Source organism: Crocuta crocuta, unplaced genomic scaffold (genome assembly GCF_008692635.1).
Source record: "Crocuta crocuta isolate KB4526 unplaced genomic scaffold, BGI_CrCroc_1.0 scaffold971, whole genome shotgun sequence".
NCBI lineage: Eukaryota > Metazoa > Chordata > Mammalia > Carnivora > Hyaenidae > Crocuta > Crocuta crocuta.
Genome location: NW_027527401.1, coordinates 393637 through 404236, shown reverse-complemented (window position 1 = coordinate 404236; position 10600 = coordinate 393637). Strand labels below are relative to the sequence as shown.

At 62.7% G+C, this 10600-nt stretch overlaps 1 protein-coding gene across 1 annotated transcript in view; it reads right to left on the bottom strand.

Moving 5' to 3' along the window:
- Positions 1-2840: 2840 nt before the first annotated feature.
- Positions 2841-10600, bottom strand: part of QSOX2 (quiescin sulfhydryl oxidase 2) — a 14916-nt gene continuing 7156 nt past the window's right edge. Inside the window, exons 9-13 of the mRNA XM_077753180.1 lie at positions 10301-10430; positions 8600-8722; positions 7778-7928; positions 5279-5467; positions 2841-3489 (exon numbers count right to left, since the gene is read on the bottom strand). Coding sequence (XP_077609306.1) covers positions 2942-3489; positions 5279-5467; positions 7778-7928; positions 8600-8722; positions 10301-10430 — 1141 coding nt within the window. The 3' untranslated portion in view covers positions 2841-2941. The remainder of the gene's footprint in view (positions 3490-5278; positions 5468-7777; positions 7929-8599; positions 8723-10300; positions 10431-10600) is intronic.

Sequence of the window (10600 nt, the reverse complement as noted above, 5' to 3'; positions counted from 1 at the left end):
GCCAGCCTCATCCCCTCCCTCCCTTCCCTCCCTTTGGGGGTGCAGGCAGCTTCTTTCGCTGGCTCTGCCCTGAGCTCCAGCCCAGCCCAGAGGCTTGAGGATTTGAAATAAGTGGGTGCTCCCCCCTGCCCTGCGTGTCAGTGTCCAGGACTCGGCAGGTGACCTTCCCAGCCCCACTGGCCTCCAGCCCAGGCTCCCACAAGTCTCTGGCTCCAGGTGTGTCTCAGCATTCAGCCGTTGTGGCTGGCCTGAGGAACCTGTTGCACTCATAAGCTTTTGAGCCGCAACTTTCCCCAGATCTGCTGCTGGCAGCCCCCCACCCTCCACCCCCAGGGCAGCTAAGGAGGAGGGGCGCCTGGAGAGCCCCCAACAGAAAGTCCTCAGGACTTCAGGGCTGTAAGGGGTCACCAGATGGTGGATCCGCACCAACACCGGCCCCACACAGACCGGGAATGGTGGACCGGTCAGTGCCCAGCCCAGCTGGCACACCAGGGGCTGCCTGTGCCAGGGAGGGGCTTACCTCCCAGCTTCCACACAGCCTGGCTGGGAAGTGCATGCACAGAAACCGCAGCCAGCAGGTCTCTGGGAAGCCACATGCGACTGGGGACTCTTTCCCCCCACCCCCAGCAAAAGAAAATGTAGAAGCAGAAGAAATCAAAATAGTTCAGACCCTGAGGCAGCCAACAGCGGTCAGGGGCGCAGCCCTGGGGGTACAAGGCAATGCTGGGGCGTCAGGCCCAGAAACTGGTGGGCCAGTGGCTGGGGGGCCGGGGTCCCTTCTCCCTTAACTGGGGCACCCCTGGTGCACTAAGTCCTACAATTCAAGTGCGTCTCAGCTGCTGTCCTGCGGCCGCCCCGGGGTAGCTGGGCCCCGAGATCATCTATAACCGATCTAGTTTCCGCCCTCAGGCTGTCTTCCCCGAGGCCTCTGGTTCAGTACAAGAGGCTCCGGGATTTCAGGCGCCCGGTCCACAACTCTGGAAGGGAAGGAGGGCTCCGTCCGCACCTCGACCTCTGGTCACTGCTCTAGTGACTTCACGGTTTCAAAAGAATTAGTTTTCTCAAATGTCAGATTTATTTATTTAAAAAATATGCACAGTACAGTTCACTTAAATACAAAACATTCACCTCGAAGGTAAGAAATTCCAGACATTTCCATGTCAATTAGCTTCTTTTTAATCAAAATCCTTCCATTAAAAATAAATACCCATTTAAATTACTGAACTAGTCTATTCATTAGTCTCAACACTTACAACGTTAGAAAATAGACCTTAAATTTTGCCTAAAGGCAGTGCCCGGTTCTGAGCAACCCACGTGAGGTGTGTGGCCGTGTTCACACCCGCCCACAGGACACGCGTCCAGGGATGTCTCGGCACCCCACCTCTCCCTGCTGCCCGCGGGCTGCTGGGAACCTGGCCCCTCAGGGAGCCACAAACTTGTCCCTCAAGTAGTGGTGACCTTAGGGCCACAGGGTCTCTCTCGCAGCCTCGTGCTGTTCGCAGCACATAAAGAACCTTACTTAGAGGAGGACAAAACACCCGACGTGAACCAAAAGGCAGTTTAATTAACGGTGTGAACTATTTCCCTTCGGATTCTGTGTGTAAATCTGCCCGAGTTTTTAGATGAAAGGAAACGATACTCTGCTTCAGTGATCCAAGCACACAACCGCCTACGAAACACAGGCTTCCAGGGGTTAAAAAAGGGTCAAACAAAAAGGTCGCTCTGGCGGCCGCCCAGGGGGGACCCAGCTCCTGGGGGGAGGGACCCAGCTCCCGGAGGACCCAGCTCCGCCAGCCCTGTGGGGGCCAGAGCCCGGAGCCCCCGGGCTGCAGCCCCCGCCCCCCCCCCCCCCGCCGGGCCGTGGCCGTGGCCAGCTGCAGTGAGTAAACAGAGCACACACGAGGCAGAGTGGGAGAGACTATTTACAACCTCACAGACACGGGCACAGGGACATCTGAGTGCGAGACAGACACGCGGCACAGTCCGTTTTGTCTGCTGACGTTTTCAGAGGCAAACTTACCTCTAAATCATTTGGTTTTACAAATAATGTGTGAAAATTATTAAATGGTAAAAAAAAAAAAAAAAGCGAATCGCCAGAACCCGGGGACTGGGGTCCTGCGCCAGGACCCTTCATAAAACAGCTTCAGGGAAATGAAATTTGGCCTTAAAAGTGCTGGGGACAGCACAGGTCACCCCTGGGGCCCTCGGCTCCTAACCTCTTGGCTCGGCAGCAGGTCCTGTGGGCGGTGNGGACCCGGGGGGGGGGGGCTCCGCCCTCAGTGTCACAGGATGGGCAGTTTGGGGTTAGCCGTCCTGCCACCCAATTAGCCAAGGCACTGCCTCTGCCACCATCGTGTCCCCAGCCACCACGCCACACGGCCTGTGGGGGTGTTTCCTGCAATGCAGCAATGCCACGAACCCGCCCCTTCCCTTCGTCTCCACACTCTGCAGAGCAGGGAGGTGACGAAGAGGCTGTCCCCGAGGCTGGGGGCGCCTTCAGCACCAGGGAGCCGCCCTCTTGCTTCGGCGGGAACCACCGAGCAACTGAAAAGCGCGCAGACACAGCGAATCTCTGAGGACCCGACGCCTTGGAGAGGCGGCCGGGGGTGGTGCGCGGGGGGCAGGTGGGGAGGAGTCTGGAGTCTGTTTGGCCGGGACTCCCGTTCGTGTTTCCAGACCTGGGAGGGTAAAAATACAGACGTCGTCCTGCTGTGGGAGCCTGCAGGAGCGCCCGGGGACGACCCGCGGGCGGCAGAGCCCCACAAGCGGCGGCTCGTCCTCCGCAGGGAAGCCTTTTGTTAAACGAGGACTTGGGGCCCGAGACGCCAGCTGACACGAACCCAGGTCTGAAGTGTTTATAAAATCCCTGATCTGAATTATTACAGCTGCAGGTGGCGCAGAGGGGCTGTTCCTAAAGGCGCTTCCGTGGACCCGCTCGGTCCTACACGGACGGGCGGGGGTGCCGGACCTTCCACCGCTTGGAGCGCACGCGGAAGAAGAAGTACATCACCATCAGAAACAGGGACGAGGCCACGTACAGCACGACGCAGAGGCTCATGTCCAGGCTGGAGAAGCCCGTCCCGAGGAAGGGCACGGCCGCCTCCGCCTCCCCACGGCCCTCGGCCCCGCTCGCGCTCCGGAGTCTCCCGTCCAGGCTGAGCGAGGGCCCCTCGGACAGGCGGGCTCTGGGAGGCGGCACGCTGGGTGGACGGGCACTCTCGGCACGCGGGTCTCCCCGGGGCCGGTCCGGGGAAGCGCGGCCTCTCTCCCGCGCCCCGCCCTCGGGCGGGCCACCCCCCTCGCTGGCGTCCCCCTGGGCCTCGGCGTATGTGTCCACGAGGTTGTCGGGGCTGTAGTGCTGCTTCAAGAACAGGAGCACCTCGCCCTCATTCCAGCTGTGCAGGCCCTTCACTTCCTCGTGGCAGGCTGGGCAGAGGTCCGGGGTGGGCCACGGAACCTTGGGAAACTTGGGGTCCTCACTCAGATGGCCTGGAAGGAGGAAAGGGAGCAAGAGTCTGGTTGCCTTGCGGCGACCTGACCGCGCACGCCCGGCGAACCCTCCCCCGCTCCTGCACGGGCACCTGGCTCCCGAGCGCCCTGGATAAATGCCGTGTCTTCCGTGGCACCTATGGCTGCCCCGGTGCCCAGCGGTCGGACGGCTCCACGTACCTGGCCAGCTCCCCTGCACCCCTGTGACCTGGAGGCCCCCGCTCGAGCCCGCGTGTCCCACCCGCACTGAAGGTGTGTCTGCGGTCCAGGCCGCATGAGCCCCAGGAGCGCCTGCCCCCGACGCCGGCCGTGCGGACGGTCCCACGGGACTTCGGGCGTGTGCAGGCCCCTCCCACACCCCAAACCCCAAAAGGATCTCCAGAAATGATTCTGGGAGTGAGGCCTGCCCGCACCAGGGAAGCCTCAGAGCCCGTGTGCAGGACGCCCGGCAAAGCCCGCTCCTGGTTCCGCTCCAGCCGAGACCACGGCCAGGCGACCACTTCCCTCCTCGGCACGTGCCAACCGGCTTCTTACAAGGCGCAGCCACACAGCCTGGTGTGAACTGCACGTGCCCCCGGCTGGCGCTGGCCCCACGTGGAAAACCTGTGCCCGCCCCCGTGCTTACGGCCGCACAGGCTCTGGGTCTCTGCCAGAGACAGGAGGACCGCCCGGGCACGGGAGGCGTGGCACGTGGCGCTCCTCGGCTCCCAGAGGCCCCCGCCCTGCCGCCCTCCGAGTCCTTCTACGAGTAAACATGGACAAAATCACTCCGACTGATGGGTCTGGGGCGGTGAGACCCTCTCCTCTGCCCGCTGGCCCAGGCCGGGGGGTGGCGGGCGAGGATGCGCACACACACTCACGTTACACCGCACACCTGGTGTTACCGCCGCAGACACAGGCGGGTCCGGGGCAGGCCTCCGGGTCTCAACCCAGAGGCCGGAGGTGGGACTGGGGAGTGCGTGGGGGCGGCTACAGAATCTCAGGACGGACACAACTGTTCAGGGGCGCGCCGGGCCTGGCGGGAGGCGAGAGCGGCTCGGCTGACCGCGTGGGCTCCTGTGTGCGGCGGGGGCAGGGCCCCCACAGAGTGTGGGGGTTCTGAACCGGGGCCCCGGGGACGCGCCTCGCCCCGCAGCTGACAGCCACGGGCAAATCCCAGCAAGCGCAGAGGTGCCGCGGCCACATGGCCAGAGCCGCAGCGTCAGCTCTGAGTGCAAGGAAAACCCAATTTTCTTTAGTGCTTTAGTTGTAATATGTTTTATAATGCAGTGGATTAACTAAAAACCAATAGTTCAGTGGTATTTTCTATTCATCTCTATTAAGATTTATTTGTCGGTGGAATTATTTTTAAGCCTAATTTTAATCTGCCACCGATTTGGGAACAGTTTGAATTACTTAACTCTGAGAAGATGGATGCGTCCTATTTCGTTTTTGAACAAAACTGCCTGCAGGGGTTTGCTTTCAGTCTGAGAGCAGATTGTAATCGCAAAAAAACTGCTCACGGTCACATGGTTATTTTCCACATCTGCCAGCGTCAAACGTCCTCGGGGCCTGGCGGCGACCCCAGGGGAAGCAGCGGGTCAACTTCCACGCAGCCCGGGAGCCCAGAAGCGGGAGAACAGTCCAGAAAGCCAAGGGCGCTGGCAGGCTGGAGGGTGGTCATGTTTGGCAATCCCTCCCCAGGGCTGCCAGCGCGGGGCAAAGGTCAGGTGTCAGCAGTGCGCGCGTGGTAGGTGCNGGGGGTGTGGGGGGGCCCCCCCCCCTGCCGAGCCGCCCGCCCGCTGCTCACCTGCGAGGCGGTTGTTCACCAAGTTATGCTTCTTCCAAAGCCAGAGAATCGCTTGGTCCGCGGTTCGGACGGAGCCCATGGACTCTTCCGCCATCTCCTCGAAGTGCTCAGCACACTCCTTACAGCCAAAGAAGGTGCGAACGTATCTCCTGATGGTCTGCAGCACCGCCTGCGGGTCCCCCTCAAAACCTGCAGTGGGAGAGGCAGACACCGCCGGCCCCGTGGGGGCGCGTTCCAGGCTTTGCGCAGGGAGCCCGAGCCCCGGCGCCTTCCCGGCCGGAAGGAGCGGCCTGTGCCTGGAGGGGGCTGCCCCGAACACGCAGGATGCGCTCCAGGATGTGGCGAGGGCAGACAGCACATCCCCTTCCAGGGACTGTGAGGGCAGCGGCGGCTCGGCCTCAGCGAGGGGTGGGCCAGCCTCTCCCCGAAGATGCTGTGAATGGGCAACGTGCTCGCTCAGGAAACAGCCCCCCGACAGCAGAAGGAAAGAGCCAGCATCGCATGAAAACAAGGACCCCTCACATCACCCAAAGGGGGGCGGGCACGGGGCTGGCGCCCACGGTTCCCTTCAGACAACTAATACGGGGATTGAGCCAACAAACAAGACTGAGATTAGAACAGATTAAATGTCGGCATTAAAAGAAATGCAGCAAAATAATTGGAAAAAAAAAGATGTGCTTTTGAGACTGAATCCATCTTAATCAACAGCAGGCCCTCGGGGGTGAACTCTCTCTGCCGCTGGCTGTGGGTCTGGGTGGGAGGGCCAGGCCTCAGCCCAGGTCCCCACATCTGTCGTTAGCCTTGGCGGCCTCATGGAGAGAGGCCCCCGCTGAGCCCCCGGCCACGTCCTCAGTCTCGGGGGGGCGGCAGCATGCAGTGAGGACACACACCGAAGGCGTGCCCGCCTGCCCTCTCGCCGGCCACCAGCTGCCGCACACCACTGGGTAACCCTCCCCCCTCCCCACCACACCGCTGCGTGGCCGGCCGGCCACCCTAATCTGTAGAGTGGGCAAGAACCATAAGCCCTACCTGCGGGGATTAGAGCACGTGGCAGCTTGTTAGTCGATGGGGTTTAAACAGACACTAAGGAGTGGAAAACCGCCAAGACCTAATCCGGCTGGGTCCATCTGACCCAGTTCTTCGGGTGTGAGACCTGCTCCTCAGATACGGCTCCCGTCTGCGCCCTGGAGATCTTTCTGACCATGTGCCCCGCCACCGAGCCCCCTGGCCAGCCTGTCAGCAGGGCACACTCCCCACCTCCCCCAACAAGGTCCCCAAGAAGTGCGCATGCAACATCACCGCGAGGAAAGCCGGGGGTGGGGGTGGTGAGGGTTTGCAAAGACACACATGCCCCTGCGACGCGCCTCTGCCGCTTCCCCACCCCCACCGGGCANCTGTGCTGGCTGGCCCAGGCCCCAGGCTCCTTCCTGAGTGTGGGCCTAGGCGGGAGCTGGGGCCGCCCACGCTGCCGAGCCACAGAACCCACGCAAGCAAAATGGTGGCTCTTTCAAGCCCCAGTGCCTGGTTTGAGTTGTTACATAGCAAAGACTAGAATTTTACAGTTGCACTGGAGAAAGCATCGGAGTGTGAGTCACAGCCTGCCTGTGCTTGGTACACACAGCAGCGAACCACCTAACTGAACCCACAATGGAAGGGCAGGTGGCCAATCCCACGGCCGCCAGGGGCCCGCTTCGCGGGGGAGGCGCACATGCACCCGGATCCAAGGGGGGTAAAACAATCTAGCCCAGTTTTCGGTGCCTCGTGTAGGTCGCAAAATCCGGCCACGCTTTCCTGATAAGCAAAGCTATTCAAGCCAAGTCAACCTCTGGGGTGTTTAACCTCTGGTGCAGGCGGTCTCTGGTGATCACCCCTCCCCGCGGGCTGGGCTGGTGGCTCACCGCTCCCCCAGGGAACCACACAGGAGGGGCCCACGAGGCCAGCTGCCACGTGGTGGGGAACTAGCAAGGCCCTGGATCAGCCACCACCCCTCCAGTGAACAGGGGAGGGGTCCCTTCCTAGTGGAGACTTGAGATGAGAGACCCCAGCCTCGGCTGACACTGGGCCCACAGAAGCCACGGCTGAGCTCCTGGCGCACAGACACTCTGAGATCAAACCAAGCGGCAGGGTCAGGCTTAGGGTCAGGGTCAAGGTCGTTACGCACAAAAGATAAGCACACATCTCCAAACAGGTTTCACTGAGGCTCGTACTCCCTGGAGCAGAAAAAAGAAGTGCTCACCCCGCGGGGGAATTCCTGGCCAGCGTGCTCCCGTTCTCAGATTTATTTCCTGCGGCTCAGCCACGCGCAGGCCGGTCGGCTCTGGAGCACCCACCCAGGGGCTGGCAGGGACGCTCCCCTCCCCGCCTCCGTAGCAGGGGACCCCCGGGGCAGCCCTGGTGATGTGTGGCCTCGCGTACAGCCTCTCACGACGCCAGGCCGGCACCGGCACGGGGGCTGCGTCAGCTGGGCCCGTAGCCTGGGCCCGGGCGGGGACGGCTTACCTGTGCCGTCCAGTGCTTCCGGATGGGCCCTGGCTTGGACGGTCAAAGTGTGAAACAGTTTCCAGAGTGCACACGTGTAACCCCTGAGCTCTGGTCGGCTTCCCTGACATCCAACCCACTTTACGTGATTAATAAGGAATATTCCAGAAATCTGAGAAGAGGGGGATAGAAGAAGACATGATTGAATTGTTAACATTAACGTAGTTGACGAGCGTCCTCTGCCTGGACTGGGTGGTGGTTACGCAGAGTGCGAGTTTATCAAAACTCCGCCAGCTGCACACCTTCGCACGTGGTGTATTTAAATCCAGTAGCAAACAAGTGAGAGAGCCTGGTGCCGGCTCTCCTAAAGGTGTCAAACAGGGCGGTGCGGCCCGGGGAGGGGGGAAGGGCTCGTCTGTGTCCGGACAGACGAGAACCCACAAAAGCCTGAACGATGCCTCCGGCCTGACCGCTAAGAACCCCAGCTGCGGAACATTCTCAGCCAGCACGAGGGAGGGGCCACGGGTCTGCAGCCGAGCGGAAGCTTCGAGCATCCACGCCACGTCCACGCCCTGCGTCTCCTGGCCGGGAGTTTGCTAAAAACTGACATAACACATCACCTGGACCAGCGCAGCTCCGAGCCAGCCACCCGTGCCTTCACCGCCCATCTGCCGCGACCCCAGGAGCCGACAGCGCCACAGGCAGGGAGCTGGCACAGACAGCAACCCAGCGACAGGGACGGTAACGACCGCGGGCGCACCGTGGGGGGGACACGGCACCCGTGCCCAGACCCCTCCTTCCCCGTGCGCTGGGGGTGGGACCCTGAGCGCTGGCCGGGCTCACCCGCATCCTGTTGTTGGCCAGGTCGAGGACGGCATCGTAGGGGACCCTGTCCAGGGGAAGGCTGGCCAGCCACTCCTGCAGCGTCTCCAGTAGCTTCCTGACCGGCGCCCGGCCGGGGAACAGCTGCACAAGAAGGACTGGCATCAGAGGTCGTCGGGGAAGATGCCTCCACGGCAGCGCCGTCCCGGGGCACCGGGACCAGGTGGGGTGTGCCCGACACGCGTTCCTCCTAGGCCTGGGGTGGGGGCTCTCCAGAACGCGGCGCGGGGGGTGGGAGGGGCCGCAGGCTGGGCGCCCCAGCTGACGACAGCTCCCCAGCGTCGGACGATGCGGGGTCCTTTCTGAAAGCTCTGCCTACTTACTACTCCCTGTGCCCCGTTGTAATACGCGCTCCCCCCGCCTCCCCTCTGCCGTCTGACTGCGGAACTACGTGGGGTGGAAGAGGCATGGCCCACTGAGGCTTTTCCGCAGAAGTGAGCCGCGTGCTGGTAACAGAGCGTCCGTGCACCTGCCTCCCCGCCCCCCAGCCCCCGGCTCCCCTGCCCTGAGGGACGAGGACTACGTGTCACATGTCAAGTGTGCAAAGTAAAGGCTGCCACGGGCTCAGGACCCGAGTGGGAGCTGCTGCCTCAGGACCGCTGTGGCCTGGCCAGCACTGGCCTGGAAGGGCCAGGGACCCGCGGGCCTCCCGGATGCCGGACAGAGGGGGACACAGGCGGGGAGGCCGTGCGCTTCTGACTCGCTGAAAGCGAAGGACGGAGGCCGGCGGGGCCCACGCCCGTCCACACGGCCTCGGTTTCCTCCTTGGAGACACGCTGTGCGACTCGTCCCTTCCGGCATCAACTCTGCCTTCTTATCTCAAAGGTCGCACGACACCAGCAAACCTTGTCTGCCTGGCGTTGACTGTGAATCACTGACCCAAGCGCCTTACATTTAGCAAGAGAAATCCTTTATTTTTTTTATTTTTAGAGATTTNTAAAAAAAAAAATAGAGATTTCATTTTTAAGCCATCTCTATGCCCAACACAGGGCTTGAACTCACAACCCTGAGAGCAAGAGTCACACATGCCACTGAGCCGGCCGGGCGCCCCCTGAGAAGTCCTTCAAAGCTGAGCTTGCTGACCTTCTAGACAAGAGGCAGGCTGTGGCTCCGATGCGGGAGCAAAGGGCTCTGTCCCCAGGCCACTGCGGGAGCCCCTCCCTGAGGAGAGCGCAGAGGGGCCCCAGGGGCCCCCTCGGGGAGGGGTGACCTCCCGCTGCCCGCTGCTCTGGCCCACGGAAGAGACAGCAGGGAATTCTCAGCCTTGGATTCCTGGCCCCGGAGCNCCCCCCCCCCGCGCCCCCACCCCCCCCCCCCCCCGCCGCTCCGGTCCCGGCCGCCGGGCCCTCTCCGCGGCCTCTCTCCTCCTCAGCCCGCCCTGCCCCCTGCCCGGGCACCGCCGGCCCTCGGAGGGCCCCCTTTCAGGCACGTCGCGGTGCCGGCTCCTTCCGAGGCCCCGCCACACCCGGGGGCCCCGAGCTGGGTGGGCACCCGCTAGGTGCGCGGTGGGTGCGAGGTGAGCGGGGACTGAAGAAAGGCCAGAGCGGGTGCGTGCAGTGCAGCTGGACAGAAGAGCAGCCGCCAGCTGGGGTCGGCTTCATTCCCCGCAGGTCCCCAGGCACGGAGCCCAGCCCCCCGCGGCCCGGCTCAGACAGCACGCACCTTGGCGAGGACAGTAACGAAGTCCTTGAGAGTCCGAAGCTCAGCCCCCGCCAGGGACTTGTGCGCCGCCAGCTCGACCCTCAGGAGGTAGTGCAGCCCCGACTCCAGGTCTGCCGTGTACAGCCTCGACCTGAGAGGGGACGCCGTCGGGCCAGCTAAGGACACCTTCCTCTTTCTGAGCGTGCCCTTTCCTCGCTTCCAGCCCACAGGGACCCCCACACCCCACAGGGCGACACTGGCAACCCCTCAAAAGCTGACAGCTCCGAGGTGTGCTTCTGAGTGAGTCCCACGTGCAAAGGA